The sequence below is a fragment of the Drosophila persimilis genome, unplaced genomic scaffold, assembly GCF_003286085.1.
Source record: "Drosophila persimilis strain 14011-0111.01,24,50 unplaced genomic scaffold, DperRS2 tig00000002-arrow-pilon, whole genome shotgun sequence".
In the NCBI taxonomy this organism is placed as follows: Eukaryota; Metazoa; Arthropoda; class Insecta; order Diptera; family Drosophilidae; genus Drosophila; species Drosophila persimilis.
Window position 1 is genome coordinate 16,222,278 of NW_020825289.1, and position 16,013 is coordinate 16,238,290.

Sequence of the window (16,013 nt, forward strand, 5' to 3'; positions counted from 1 at the left end):
TTATTCGATTTCCGAAAGGGGGGGGGGGGGGGAAGCAGAACACAAATTTGCCAACGCAACAAAACGCAACGAAGCGTTTGGTTCCTTGGCCACCGCATCATCATCATCATCTTCCTCCTCCCCATTCCTAACGTAATCTGGAGGGGGGCTACTGCTCCTCGCTCCAACAGATCCACCAGTTCCGACTCATCAGCAAACGGGAAAATCAATAACCGCACCCAGGTTTTCCTTCGTCTTTTTTTTTTTTTGGGTCTTTTGCCATTTCCATTTCTTTTTTGCCGCACAAATAAATTAAATGCCAAGCGGCGGCAGGAGGCAGGAGGCAGGAGGCAGTAGGGGGGCGCATCAGCATTAGCTAGGCTCTAAATTACCAGCGGAAAAAAGTAAATCTGTGTTCGTGCCCCTGCCCCAGCCCCAGCCCCTGGCCCTGGCCCTCCCTTTTGTCGTAAATAATAATTTTCATTTTTAAGGGCAATGAGTTTTGATGTCGACTTTTTCCTGCTTCTGCGGCTGGCAATTAATAAATGAGCTTAAGGCGCGCAGCACGGGGCACGGGGAACGGGGCACTGGGGCACGGGGCACTGGGGCAGCAGTGAGGCCCTCGATCCCTGGATTACTCCCTGCTACTTATGCTAATGGCGAAATCTGTTTAGCCAATCCTTTACTCGCGCCTAGCCCCATATACCCCTCATAGCGCAGGGTATCTGCCAGGGAGGTCCCTCAAGTAATTTTCAGCTGCCTGGGGAACACTTTGCAGCTAATAAGTCAACATTTTCATTCGTTTTTCGACGTAAACTGCAGCTAAAGGCCCCCCCCCCCCCAGGCCTCACAGCCCCTGCCTCCATGGCTAAAGTTTTTGCATTTTAATTGCGGACTGCAGCGGGATGTGGCACGGAGCGAGGGGCCTCCACGCAGCATCTTAGTGTGTGATAAGAGTCCCCCCGCCCCTCCTGCTTCTTCTGTCAGAGCACTTTGGCTTGAGTGGCGTGCATCTGCCACATCTGCCACATCTATAGCTTTGGCTTAAGCGGCTGCCGCTCCCCTGCAACCGGGGAGTCCTGTTGATCCTTCTGCCACCGTTTCACATCATTAAAAATGTAATGCAACTCATGGGCGACAATGCTGGTGGGCGTGGCGCCAACAGTTCTTGCTCAGTCAATTGCAAACGGCTTAGAAAGCCAGTGAGAAAATCCAAAGCCAGAAGAGAAGGAGGAACAGTCAGGGGTGGGGGGAGAGTGCGATGAGCTGCACATAATTTTTGGGATGGAGGATGCGGGGCATGTGGCATAAGCCGATTCCCAAGCCATGGAAATGCGCTCAGCGAGGCGATAAAAAGGACGAAAAGTTGCAAAGACCTCCGGAAAGCTCCTGGAAAGAGGAAATACCAGGAGAAATGGCTGATCCAGCAATGGTTGAGCTCTTGGCCGATCACCAGCCACAAACTGAAGACTCTCTGCGGGGGGGGGGTGAAGGGTGCACGGGAGCACATGGGAAGGGAAAGGACCGAAAGGAAGGCTCCATTTATGCTTCTGTTTCCATAACAGCAACAGCAACAAGAGCGCCTCATTAGTGTTGGTTAAATGCTAAATCAGACACACCCCCGCCCTCCGCAGGACGAGGGGGAGGCGGCGGAGGAGCTGCTGGAATACTTCGGCGGGTCTTGGAGCAATTAAGAGTCTATTGGAGGACTGTGCCGCAGTTATAGCACATTTAATCAAGCGAATAATGCACGCTGATTGATCGAGGACAATGGGGCATGCCACACGGAGCACAGCAATGCAATCAAAATAAATATGCATGACATGTTCGGTGCTCAGTCGAGTCCTCAAGCCGCTCCTCGCCGTCTCTCGCACACATCCGTGTGACCGTGCTCAAATTGAGGGGCAACAAAGAAGGTCCACTTGCCACACAGTCGCCACACAGTCGCCACACAGTCGCCACAGCTGTCACACTTGCCACAACTGCACACAAATGCCATCAACGCTGGCTGTCTAGCGTTTCACGAGGCACGAGCAAATGTAATTAACCTGGCAGCAGTGGCAGAGCCACGCCCCTAAAAGAGGTGAACAGCAGAGGCAGATAAACAAGAAGAAGATGGTGTGGCAGCAAAGGAAGATGGCGGCGGAAACAGAAAACAGAAACAGAGGGAAGTAAGGATAGAAAATGCTGAATTATTCATGGAAGTGGAAGTTGCTTGACCCAGGACGCAGGACGAAGCAGCAGCAGAAAAGAAGAAGAGCGTCTGTCAGGTTCAACAAACTTGCCTCACGTTGCGCCTAAAAGCAGGCAACACTTAAGTGTGCGGTTACAAGTCAAATTGCTACGTGGAGGAGCCACAGCCGCAGCCCCTGAGATGCCTGACAAACGACAAATGGCAGTGCGAGTGCAAGAGAGAGAGAGTCTTTGGGTCTTTTTCATGCCGCAAAGCTGTAGACATTTCTTTTAAATTGCAGCAGGCAACAGACTTCCTTCAAGAGGCGCCCCATCCTCCAGTCGCAAGCCCCAAGACGGCAGTGCTACATAATTGAAGCGATCCCTCCATCTATCCTGCCAGTGGCAGCCCCAACATTTGCAATTCAAAGCGTGCCCCCGCCCCCGCGCTCTCGCCGCAGGCTCTGACCAGGTTGATGCCCCACTGGGCAGGTTCGTGCAATTCGAGCTCTCGTTTCGGGGTCCAGGAGTGCTTCGAGTGCTGTTATGCCACAAAACGTTGCACTAATTGAAGCACATCCCCTTAACAATAACAATCGAAGAGCAGGGCAGCAGAGTGGCAAGCACACGCAGAGCAGAGCAGAGCAGAGAGAGAGAGGAGAGGAGAGGAGCGGAGAAGAGAGGAGAGGAGCGGAGCGGAGCGGAGAGGGTGAGGAAGCAGTAATCAAATTTCTGGATAATCGTTGAAATTTATGCATCCACAACATCAAAGATACTTCTGCCGTGGGGGGAGGGGAGCCCAAGGCCTAAATCAAATTAAGGTCCACTCGCCCTCCCCCTCTCCCTTAACTCCAGTTTAAAGCTAGTGAATTTTATGGCAGAGTAAAGTTAAGCGAATTTATTGGCATAAATTATGCATGTGTGAAGGGGCCTCTGCCCCACCAGCTTCTCGCAAATACAATGCGCAAAACATCGGAAACAAACAGAGAAAACAAAATGGCGACAACGCCCCCATCATCATCGTCGTCGCCATTGCCATTGCCACAGCCACAGCCATCGCCATCGCCATCGCCATTGCCACAACCCTCTCCCGCCTTGCCGCTCAACTTTGACAATGACTTTTCGCTTGGCTACGGAAAAGTTATGGCGGCAGGCGGACCCCCACCCCCACTCCACCTCCACCTCCACTCCACTCCCCTCCATCCGTCTGTGTTTACGCACTTGTAACCTTCAGGGGGGAGGGGTTCCTTTGTGTTGTCTCTCTAGTGGAGACTCCAGTGGCAACTATAGATTCGAACCAGATAGAGGGAGAGAGATAGGAGAGTGCCTGTAATGCCAATTGTAATAGAAGTAACCAAAGGTTAAGGCACATTTGAAAGGAGAACAACCATCAGGGATGTCAAGGGAATGCACTGGATTCCATCACTGGATTGTCTCCTCGTATCCTCCTCGAATCTAGGCAGTAAGTGGCCCTGCCCCCTTTTTTTTTGGGTGTTTAATTCAATAGAAATGCAAAGGACTCCTTCCCTTTCTGTCCCATCAAAGAAAGGGAGCTATGAGAGCCGGTGGCCTCGGATTACTCATGTTGTCTGTGGGTTGTGTTTCTGTTTGTGTTTGTGTTTGTGTTGGGGCGGGGGTTGGGGCGGAGGTTGGGGCAGAGACTCATTTGGATTACTGTGGGAATTATGTTATGTGAAATAATGCAGCATCATTTGTACTCCCTTGGAGGCCAAAAGCAGAGCCACAACCCCAAAACGACATTGAGTAATGAATGGGGGGATCAACGTACATATATGTATGTCCTGTCCTCCCATTCCCCGTCATCCCCTATGCCTCTGATTTTTCTACAGGGCATCGTCTCCTGCTCGAGTGTTTGTTAACCATTCACAGTCTCAATAAATTTCAATGGTTCTATCGGTTAAGGACCTCTTTTCACTCCGCCTGACAGTCGTGTGTGTTGTGTGTGGGGGGGGGGGGGGGGCCCATATGCATTATGTATTATGTGAAGCTGTCGCCCAATAAATTCCCATGTAAGCAACTGATATTGACAGCCAGAGCACAACGATGGATACCTCCTGGAAATTATATGCATGGACTTAAGCACAGAAATGCGGGCAGATCCCCCGCCGGCCGGATACGGCTCCTGGACAGGCGCACAACAACATCGAAATCACATCGTCAAAGCTGTTAACATGGCAGGGAAAAATAGTGTGAGACCTGTTTTCAGGCAAATACTGGGGCCATACTTTTGGGGGGGAAATCCTGCCCCCTGCCCCCCCCCTAAACCCGAAACCCAATCACGCAGCCATTACCATGTCAGTCGATGTTAATTTATTGTCAAGGCACAAGCCCCCCTCCCCGCCCCGTAGGTCCCTGCAGGCTCTGGCAGACACACATTTCCATACCAATGCAGAGGCTTACTCTCGTTTCGATGTCCTTTTGTGCGTGTGGCATGCAAAATGGCTTCGCCTCGCTCAGACATCCACAGGAACACGTGCGCTATGTGCACGTTATTAATCAACAAGGACCTAGGACAAGCCACAGACCAGCTGCCCGGATGGGGCATGCAGCGTGCACATGCCCCGGCTCTGTGCTGTTGATCTGAGGCCCTGAAGAACGGGGGGAACGGGGGGAACGGGGGGAACGGGGGGAACGGGGGGAACAAGGGAAGCAGGAAAATCCAACATCAGATGCAGATGTTTGCATATGCGGAGGCACAACAAAAGCTCATTATCCCGCCGACACGTCCCCTAAAAGTTGACTTACAGACCTCCATGGAGAGGCTTTAAGCACTCCCCACTCCCCATTCCCGCCGAATCGCTGAGAGATGATAGATCATTAATCATATGCAGCGTTGATTAGCCCAAAGACTCCGCATGGAATGACATATTACAATCACAACGCAAAGAATTCATCATATTTTGAGGATGGATCCATTAATAACACAATAATGTAACCTCTGACAAGGGGAGTCTAGAAGGAAGACTTTAAAGAGCCAGTCGGGAGCTGTGGAGATCAACGGAGCGCATAATAAATTGCATTTTCCTGGGTTTTGGGTCCCAAAAACCCTTTTCTGTTTGTTTTTGCCGGCGGAGCATAAAAGAACATTCAGCACATGAGAGACTGAGAGACGTCGTGTCTACGTTTGTCAGTTGCATAAAAACATGAAAATGCCAACAAATTCGCTCGGCCATGAAGGGAGCAAAGGCAGGAATGGGAGACGGGCGGACGGGAGGACGGGAGGATGGGAGGACGGAGGAAATCCATAGCACATGCCAAGAGCAGGCCTTGGCCAGTAACACCGCAGCGGAAATGGTGCAAAAAAGCGGAACATAACGGAACGGAACCGAACGAAAAGGGCGGCAGAGGGGAAATTAGAAAATGCCACAGTGGGAAAGGCACAGAGAGAGAGGGAGGGTGGGTGAGGGGGGGAATCGCTTGGAGGGATTTTATTTATTATTTCCATATTTTTTCCATCCTCCCCTTCCCTGGCATGACAATTTAGACCCCCCTTCCTCTCTCTCTCTCTCTCTCTTGCTATCCCTTTCGCTGCCATGGACATGCCATGCAAAATTAATGCCGAAAGCCAATAGCTTTGTCCGCTTGTTGATCTAGTCACAGTTACCCGATAAAGTATGCGACCAGGCGACCCCTGATTGAATCCCGCGAAAAGTTTCGCCGTCTGCAGCCCCCCCCTCCGTGCCATTTTTTCGCTCCGTTTAATTATCGAGCAGCAGGCAAAGAGGAGAGAGCAGCAATAGAGGGAAGAAATCGGAGACCAAGAAGCGCCAAGTGAAAACAAAGGAGAAAACAGAGGAGAGATAAAGGCAAGCCGAGGCCTCGGACACCCTGGCAAAGGCCATTCCTCCGCAGGCAGAGCTATCCGTAAGATACAATTCATAGGGAAACTCAAATTGGATTGGAATTTCCATGGATTTTAATGGTTAATACTTAGAAATGAAAGAGCTTGGCGTGCAAAAATCCTACAATACTTCCCGAAGCCCCTAGATCGCCACTTGGCTGCTCGAGAGACTCCATCGTATACTCTACAGAGTCCTGGACTCCTTCTCTCATAGCCCCTTTGCCAGGGTATACAAAAACAAAAAAAGCAAACAAAAAAAACCCAAAGAATTTAATTAAACTTTTTCTATGTTTATTTCTGCGCTTTTTGTTCTGTTTTTGCAGCAGCAGCAGCCACAACGCATTTTAATTAGTTTTTTCTTCTCTTTTTTTTTTTCGTTGTGAAGAGCAGCAGCTTGGAAGGTAGGAGGAGTGGCAGCGAGAGGGGGAGCGACAGAGCGGCAGAGCGGAAGTGTATGGCATGTGTGCTAAAAGCAAATCAAAAGTATTCGCCCAGCAATTGACGCGTCCTGTGTGTGTGTGTGTGTGTGTGTGTGCGTGTGTGTGCGTGTGTGTGTGTGTGTCCTCTTTGGCAGTCACTGTACGCGCGAGTGTGTGAGCGCAGCGCGCTGTCAAAAAACTTTCCAACAAATGTCGCTCACATGCCACACACACACACAGAAAAGCCCTCCCACAGATGCAGGCAACAAAAACAAAAAACAAAAAAAAAAAAAAGGTGTTGAGCATTAACATTTCATGCGCATAAACAAATGAGTTTTTCAACATCAAGTTTTGATTATATAACAAGCTCGTGGCCCACATATTTTGCCAAGGGACACGCCAATGTCCTCCTGCCATCACCCCCTCCCCCCTGGACAAGCGGAAAGTACAGTGCGTTTCGAACTCGTCAACTATTAGCCTAGAGCCCTAGACGGCTATTAAATATTTAAACTTATTTTTATTTGGAACTTATTTTTCTCTTTGGTCTTGCCATGTCTTGCCACATCTTGCCACGTCTTGCCACTTTGATGTCTAATTGAAACTGACTTTTGTCACAGGTGTGTCCAACGGATTGCCTGAAGAAGCGCATTATGCCGGTGTGTTGCACATCCTCTATCGCCAGGCCAATAATCCCCTAGTGAGGAAATGTACGAATATGTATATTGCATTTATGGCTGCCCAAGCGTGTACTAAATCCGGGCGAAGGGCTCTCTCCCTCCTTCATCTGCGTGGGGCGGGGCAGTGGCGCCTCCTCAACGCCTGCTGCACGCTGATAAGTGTGCCCCCAACCCACACGTGGGCTAAACAATACTTATACAAATTATTTAAAAGTACAAAAGGTCTAAAATTGGGAAAAATTAACCCAAAACTTAGTGAACTTTATGAGCGCTTTGGATAAAAGGAAAAAAAAAACGCATTTAATATAGAATCTCGGGAAAATTATATTTTATAAAGAGGCAAATATGCACCGGAACAAAGTTCAGTCTAGACGTCGAAGCCACCGTGTTCTTGTGCAGATTTTCCTTTCAAAAGCTCTAAAGTATCTTTTTTTGATCGAAAGCTACCAATTTAGCCAGCTGAAATGGCCAAAGACCCCACTCAAGCCACTGGCTGAAGGAGCCGGGCCGAGCCGGCCATTATGGGTGCCCAAGCGTCATCCACATAAACGCCTGTAAAACCTTTCAAAATCCATCAATTCTTGGGATTTTTGTTTTCATTGATTATTTAATTTAGTGAGAATGAAAAAAGACAATAATTTCAGTTCAAAGAGATCCTTTACTCAATTTGTTCAAAAAAAAAGGGCATCCATCTTTGCACGTTTCGAATTTTAAGGGCCTTAGCTTTTATCATATTTCGAATAAGTTTTGTTAAACTCTCGAATAAATTTAGTAGGTGGCTTGCCCAAAGACTAACCGAATCCCTTTGGTGCAGACTCGGGCTTTTCCAATGTTTTTTTTTTTAAACAGAGCCCATCGATTTTCAATGGTATTTAGATCTGGGCTATTTAGCAGGCCACTGGATTATTAGGACGTTTTTTTCACGAAATAAAGCCGTGCGCGTCTTCCAAAATATAAAGATAATATTCTTTCTTTATTATTCCATTTGAGAACTGCTGCATTTTTAACGAGTTTTACACGAGTTTAAACTGAAAAGCGATCAAAATGTATCCACTTGTGCTAGCCACTGTATGTATTTATTAGTTTATATTCCCCAGATTGAATACAAATTTAATGAATAATTCTCATTGTATATTATTGTGGCTGTTTATAGTTTCAACTGCAGATAAGGAGTATTATTTTGTGGTTAGCTGTGGGCTTTTAAGCGGATTATAAAGCTAATTGTTAGGAGTCACTCCTATTACTCCTACACTATTCCACCCATTGCCCAATATCCTGGCTGTTTCTCTCTCTCTCTTTCGCTTTCGGAAACGATTCCTTCTGTCTGTTACACGAATTGCATATACCCCAGAGTACTCTGTAAGGAGTCCATTTTCATCTTCAACTTTAATGAAAAAGCAACTTTCCCCACCACCATAGAAAAAAGGCAGACAATGTGAAAATTAACAAAAACGAGGGGGAACGTTGTGAGTTGCTGCGGACACCGCAACTCTACGGTTATACCCGATACTAAGTCAGTATGGCTCTCCTCCGGCAGACGCCGCTAATATTTAACGACACGACAAAGAGTGCGTGCGAGAGAGACAGAAAATCAGTCTGAGCGTGACGTCGGGCGCTGCGTAGCCAGTGCAAATTGATTTGCTCCTTTTGGCTATGAAAATGATCTGATCTGATCCAGATTCAGCAACCTGATAGATATGGTTATTATCTATGATTCTGCGTTTTTAGTTTTCTCAAATCTGCAATATTGTGGATGCAACAGATTTTCGTCCTTTGTGGGGGCGGATGGGGGTGGGGCGAAATTCTGAGATATACGTTTTATAGTGTCATCTTAAAGGAGTGTGTGTACCAAATTTGGTTACTCTAGCCTTAATAGTCTCTGAGATTTGTGGTTGCCTCAGATTTTCGTCCTTTGCGGGGGCGGAAGGGGGTGTGGCGAAATTTGGACAGGAAACGGTCAAGGTCCGATATCACAGGAGTGTGGATACCAAATTTGGTTGCTCTGGCTTTTATAGGTTCTGAGATCCTTGAACTCATATTTTGCAATTGGCAAAACCGACCATGAAACCTGTGTGTTAGAGTGAGACAGAGCGAGAAAGAGTGAAATTGTTTTCGTGATTCTGGCTGTAATAATTATACGATCTGGTTCAGATTTTGCACTCTAGAAGATATAGTCATCTTCTACGATTCTGCGTTTTTAGTTTTCTCGTATCGTCAAAATTGTGGATGCCACAGATTTTCGCCCTTTGTGGGGGCGGAAGTGGGCGGGGCAAAGTTTTGAAATATTTTTGGAGCAGTGACATATCACAGAAGTCTGGATCCAAAACATCGTTGCTCTAGCTCTTATAGTCTTTGAGCATTAGGCGCTGAAGGGGACGGACAGACGGACAGACGGACAGACGGACAGACGGACGGACGGACAGACGGACAGACGGACAGACGGACAGACAGACATGGCTCAATCGACTCGGCTATTGATGCTGATCAAGAATATATATACTTTATGGGGTCGGAAACGATTCCTTCTGGACGTTACACACATCCACTTTTACCACAAATCTAATATACCCCAATACTCATTTTGAGTATCGGGTATAAAAAATGAACACAAAAGTAAGCATAAAAGTTATGCGGAAGTTTAAGAAAGGAGTTTAAGAGTAGACGAGTGGCAGAGTGGACGTGGACCCTTGCTACCCCTTTCCCTCTACTATGGCATCTTCCCTGGCCATGGAATCGCAGAATTAACATGGAAAACTTTCGGGGCAGAATGCAAATTTAATTAACTAATTTATATGTTTGTGGGAACTTACCCCTCCACGTCCGCCAGAGCCCTCAATGCTATCATCGTCGATATAGATTGCATCTCTGGGACCCGAAGCCGCCGGGGATGCTGCGCCTCCTGACAGAGTGGATGGCTCTGCCGCCGATGCTTTTATAGATTTCTGCGAATATCGAAAAAGGTCAAACAAAAAATGAGTGCTTTTTCAAATAATAATATACATACATATATATACGAGGGGTGGTACGGGGGGTAGAAGTTTTTTAATTTACGTTTCCTTTTGGAGCATTTGTGGGGGGGGGGGAAATGCAAATATTTGCATTTCATTAATTAGAGGGGAAGTCAAAAAAAAAAACCGTCAAGGAGTGCCATTTCGGAAAAGAGCAGGAAGCACCGACTGCAACCGTCAATAATACGAGTGGAAAATGCCGGCTGACCGCAGCAGTGTCCGGGAATGCCGGGCCCCATGCCCCATGCCCCATGTGTGTGGAGGTGGAGCCCCGGCCATGGCCATGGCCATGGCAATGGTTATGGTCGTCGTTCACAATGGTATGGCCACCGCATAAAACAATTAATTAAGAACAATTCCTATGGTATATTTCAGCAGGAGGGGGTGGTGTAGGCAGTGCAATTTTAATGATGCACTGGAAAAATCAATGGGAAATGCAAATTGTGTGCCACCTCCCTGTAGCTCCCTGCACCTCCAGCCCAGTTCCGCTTTTGTTTCCTTTACGACCTGCCAAGTGGTGGAAATGTGTGGCAAAAAGTCGCCGAGTTTCGCCGAGTTGCGCCGAGTTTCTCTGTGCTTTTTTCGAGCCCCGTCCGAATATTGCATAATTAATGGAGCCTCCACGTTTACGCTCAAGTCCAGGGCTAGGAGTTGTCCGCATTTTATGGACAAACATAAAAAAAAACACAGACAGGAGGTTTGGGGCAGGGGCGGGGGCGGGGGGGCAGAGTCGGTGCCCCCTGCCGTGCCTCATTAAGCCAGTGGGGAAATCGAGCGCATTTCCCTTCGCTTTGTTGGGTTTTCGGTTAAGTGGGAATTGATGAGGGCTCTGCGATGAGGGCCACTCGCTCGAAGGGGGCAAGGCGGTGTCCATGGCTCGTCTCCCCTGGCGGTAGCTGTCTCTATTTTTAATGAGAGCCTCCATAATGTATTCAAGCCTTAATATATGTATAATCAGGCACTGCCTCCTCCGGTATTCATGTATCTCCCTATCTAAAGATATCCTCTCTTTCTGTACAAAATCTAGTCCTATCCATGCATTTCCTCTGTGTTTCCTTCTATAATGATAGTTTTCCCACCCTAAACTCCACTATAATTCCACATTTTCTTACAGATTTTCTTCTCCTCATAAACTGCATTTCTTGTCATAAGCCAAAGGCGAGGCCAAAGGTCCTTTCGATGCAAACTGCTAACCGGATTAAGTAAGAGTCGACCATTTTTGTTTTTGTTGCGCTCCGAAGTTGGCGGCAAGTCAAAGTTCTCAAATAAGAGCTTTGGCTGCTCATCCTGCCTCATCTGACGCCTTATCCTCATCCTTCTCTTGGCACTGTCTCTCCCTCTCTCTCCCTGATGCCCCTCCTGCCTGGCGTTAAGTTTTTGGCGACCTGTCAAGTCCCCCGTGATGACGTCTTTCATTCTGCGGCTGCGGCTCTCAAACACCAAACAATTTGCCAGTCCGTCCGCCTGGCTTTTCACCGCCCGTAGGTGTGGAGATAGACTCAAAAGTTGCGGTGCCACACGGAGGAAGTCCCTTCTCGGGTGGCTTTCCTTTGACGGGACTCCGCCACTGGCCTCATCCAATATTGATGGGCTTCTGTTCTCCTGTTCATCTTCCTGTTTTTGTTTAATTGAAAAATTCCGCTCTTTGGGATAGAAACATTTACGGTCGACCGCTTTGCTCTGTCCGATCTGCTCTGCTCTGTCTGTTTGTCTGTTGCAACGATTTTCTGGCTGGGAAAACTGGCAAAATATTCATTGGGGAAATGAATGTTTTTTTCCCATTTCTAGTCTTCCTTTTTGGCCATCTCAATTCCCCGTTTCGCTCCGCTTGTTTCATATTTTAAAATGGCAACAATTTGCCAAAACGTTAAATTGAATTGCAGGCAGTTGGGTCTCTGGTCTCCCGTTTCTCTTCCCCGTTTCCCCCCCTTTCAGCGGTGACAAATTGTGTCCATTGTGGCAGTCAAAATAGTTCTGTGCCCCAAACACCCAGTGTTGGATGCAGCTAAGCCCCTGGCTTCTGGCCCCTGGCCCCTGGCCCCTGGGCCTGGCCATAAATCAATACAAATATTGACAGTTTTTCTGTGTGATCGCCCGAACGCGCACTTTTATCAGCATTCCATGGAGAAAACCAGAGAGTATGCTGTAGCTCGACAACGTTTCGGCCCAAGGATACCCATTATCCTGGCAAAAAGAGCCGAAATCAGGAGTTCCCGCTGCGATTAAGGGTATACACAAAAGAAAACCAACAAAGGATAAGTGTGTGTGTGTGTGTGTACATTCGTTTGGATTTTTCATTTACCATTGTTTATGGTTAACAAATATTTGTGCAGCACACGAAAACAATCTATTGTTGTTCGCTTTTGTGCGTGTGCGTGTGGAACGGAAGCCAATTTGCAAATTTTTGAACGCCACTCAATGGTGTTACATCAGGGCAAAAAGTAGCATTTAATAGAATCCCCAGAATGCCACAATTGATTTATGTTTGTGTGAGCGCCACATAACGATTTCCAGTGGAATGGGTCGCAAAAAACAGTTCGATCCGGCTGTGATCCGATTGCTGAATGCTCATTTAACGTGGTAAAGCTCTCTGTGAAAACTCTGTGGCGTGACTGTACCTCGCACTGACTGCAGTCGCGCCCCAAAAAGTAGGCAATACATTTCGAGTGGCACCAAAGGAATGCCAGGGCAAAGGGCATGAAGACTGAAGCACCCGCACCACAAATCCGAAAAGGGCAGGTCAGCACAGAGAGAGAGAGAGAGAGAGAGAGAGATAGAGAGAGAGAGAGAGAGAGAGAGAGAGAGAGAGAGAGATACTATTCAGACTGTGTGTTTGTGCCGTCATTATGTTGATGACAGGCAGCTTTTACTTCGAGATTGGAATCCAAAGACAAGAATTCCGAGAAAAGGGACGACGAGGCCTTCATTTCATTCCTTTGGCCAAAGTGAATGATAAATAAACAAAACGCGTTGACGCTTTTCCGTATCGAACATTTCCATTTTCCGTTCTCTTTGGCTGTCTCTCCGCTGTGTGCGTGCCCTGTGTCCATTGAGGTGTCAAGAAGGTAAGCCTTCGTCCCCCTCGAATAAAAGCAAATCAAAACTTATTATGCCACACGCACACACACACGTGGCAGAGTGGCAGAGTGGCAGCGTGGCAGAGTGGCAGCGAGAGGCTGCGAGATTGTATTTTATTGCTCTGTTTTGTGTGCGTGTGTGTGTGGCACTGGGGATAACTTTTATGTTTATTGTAGTCGTAAAAGAGGCCAAAACTTGACTCCTTGTTGCACCGAAACCTAATTGAACAGCAAAATTATTGCCCCATTGCCCCATTGCCCCACAGGGACTCCAAGGGAAGCGAAGGACAACAGACTGGACCGTAGAATGCGTAGGGATTTCTCCTCTAAAGATTGGAGCATTAAATTTTCATTCAACATTCATTCCACATGCAAATTGAGGAATGTTCGGCATTGCAATTAGCACAACGGCCGGAAGCAGGCAGCAGGCAGCAGAGGAACTCAGGCAACCAGGCACAATGTCTCCCTTTGAGGGAATCGCATCTCGCAGCTCGGTCGCTTCTCCCGGACGCACTCACATGTAAATAAGGCTAAAAGGTACAGGAGGCTGGCAGCAACAATCTTTGCCAAGTGACTTGACACAAAGCCAATGGCGGAAATTGCAAACGTTCACAGAGAGAGAGAGGGAGAAGGATGGAAGGAGAGAAACAGACACACACACAATGAAAGGGGAATCCCGTGAATGCTGCTGCTGCGGGGAGGGGGAAAATGCAAAAGCGTGGGGCACAAAAGTATGCCACAGACAGACAAACTGTGAGAATCGTTATAACACTGACCTACAGAGGCCACCTTCGCCTCGGCCTCCGCCTCCGCCTCCGCCACCGACGTCACAGCAGCAGGGGAGCCCCCACTCTGCCGTGAATCGATGAATCGTATCTAAAATAATAAATACGCATACGCACCGATGTCCTCCTCCTCCTCGAATGTGGCCAGCAACAAGGCTTGCTCCACGCTTTTAGGCGGTCCTCCTTGCCACAACAGCAATTGTCACTGTGTGCGAGCGAGTGGCAAGATGGCGACAGGCAGAGAGAAGAAACGGATAGAGTGCGGGGCGCACTGCGCTCGACAGCCAAATACACAACAACCGAACACTTTTCCACAGGGTTTCCAACTGACACCAAAACAAGCTGTGCCTCTGGCAGGCGGCATCGTGGGAGCAGCATCAGCAGCCGAAGCAGCGGCAGCGGCAGCGAAAGAGAGCCACAGAAGCTTCGATGCTTGCTGGTCCACATCAGCTTTAGGGCTCTTTAGGGGGTGGGGGGCTTTGGAGGCTGACGACGGCGACGGCGACGGCGACACGACTCTCTCGTTTCGTTCGTGACCTGCGCACGTCGGCAGCGAGCCGAAAAAGCGTTTGGTAAAGCTTCGGGCACGAAGTGGAACTGGATCAGACTTCGGCTAGGATTTTATGGCAAGTCTGCTCAGGAATAAGCTTCAACAGAGTTTGATTCTAAGGCAAAAGCTGAGCTCTCTTTATCGCAGCTTAAAAGCTTTCACATTAAATATATTTGCTTTCAGATGCAAAAAGCTTGTCGAGCTCTTGCAAGCTGTAAAGCTTTTAAAGTTGTTGAAATTGTTCTCCTGAATTAGGAGTCCCAAGATGAAAGCCTTAAAGCTTTACCCAAAGAAGCTTTTCACCTCATTGAAATGTGGTTTCCAATATTTCCGCAAAATACCGCCAGAGGTCCCTGCCACAGACTGTTCGAATTGGTGGAGCAATTACCGAAGCCATTCTACCAAAACGGACTCTAACGAGTGCAACTTTGTCTGAAACTTGACAAGAAATAAGTGACGGAAGAAGCACGAAGGCGGAGAGCTGCGGGGGCAAGGGGCCATCCAGACAGGCTGGAGATTGGAACACGAATTTAAAAATGAAGAAAAATTAACATGGCTAAAACAGGAGCAGGAGCATCCATCCGGAGGTGCGGCACCAAAGTTGTCCCGGCACTCATTTCCGTTGATTCCGGGGAGGGGTGGGGAGGGGGGCTCGCATAATGAATTACAAGTGTCCATCTTCATAAAACGAGGAGCAGAATCCCAGGCCGGCAGCGGAAGGTGCTGTCAAAAACGGACAAACTCCCCATTGCATCCCCAGGTTTTCCCTCTGCCACTTGGCTTTTCCTATTAGTTTCGCTTAATTTCCCCCATAAATTACACTTTTTTGTGCCTGCTTTTTCTTTCCCAAATACTTTTTAATGATTCTGCGAACGAATTTTGTTTCTTGCGAAAGACTTTGTGCGAAAGACTTTGAATTTTGGTCAAGTTTCGCCGACACTCAGTGGTTATATATCACTTATGAGGGGCATGAACTTTCGTTGAGGTGCCCCCCCCCCCCAAGCGGTGAGAGAGAGGGCCAATTAACTGGCCAACTGGCAGAAGGGAAACAAAAGAGAAAAAGGTACAAACCCAGACAAACACAGACGAGGAGGCGTTGCCACCTGCCCGAATGTCTGTGGCACACGGGCTTTAAGATAATTCCAATTAAAATCCTCCTTGAAGTGAGGGACAAGCGACCAGAAACAACGTCATTTGCAGGCTGACAAATTTCTAGCCTACGCTGAAAATGGGGGGTAATAAAAATAAATTACTTCGCCTAATTACAGGGACAGAAAGGGAGCGAAAAGGCTCCCACGCGTTTTCTACAGCAAATATCAAGTGGAGGTCCTGCGCCGGAAAAAAAAAACAAGGATATATGTGCGGCCCATAGTGCACTTGATGGGTGGTGGGTGGTGGGCGGTGGTTGAGGCGTGAGGGGAGGCCGTCTCGACGCCATAAATCAATTTTAATTGCTCTGCAAATGTGCAAAGTGGAAAAATTTA

At 48.0% G+C, this 16,013-nt stretch overlaps 1 protein-coding gene across 5 annotated transcripts in view; it reads right to left on the minus strand.

Moving 5' to 3' along the window:
* The window catches only part of LOC6593211 (syndecan), a 93,358-nt gene that overhangs the window by 11,290 nt on the left and 66,055 nt on the right, over window positions 1-16,013 (minus strand). For all 5 annotated transcript variants that reach the window (XM_026986840.1, XM_026986841.1, XM_026986839.1 and 2 more), the window contains exon 3: window positions 9,920-10,051. In XM_026986840.1, the coding sequence (XP_026842641.1) occupies window positions 9,920-10,051 (132 nt within the window). The remainder of the gene's footprint in view (window positions 1-9,919; window positions 10,052-16,013) is intronic.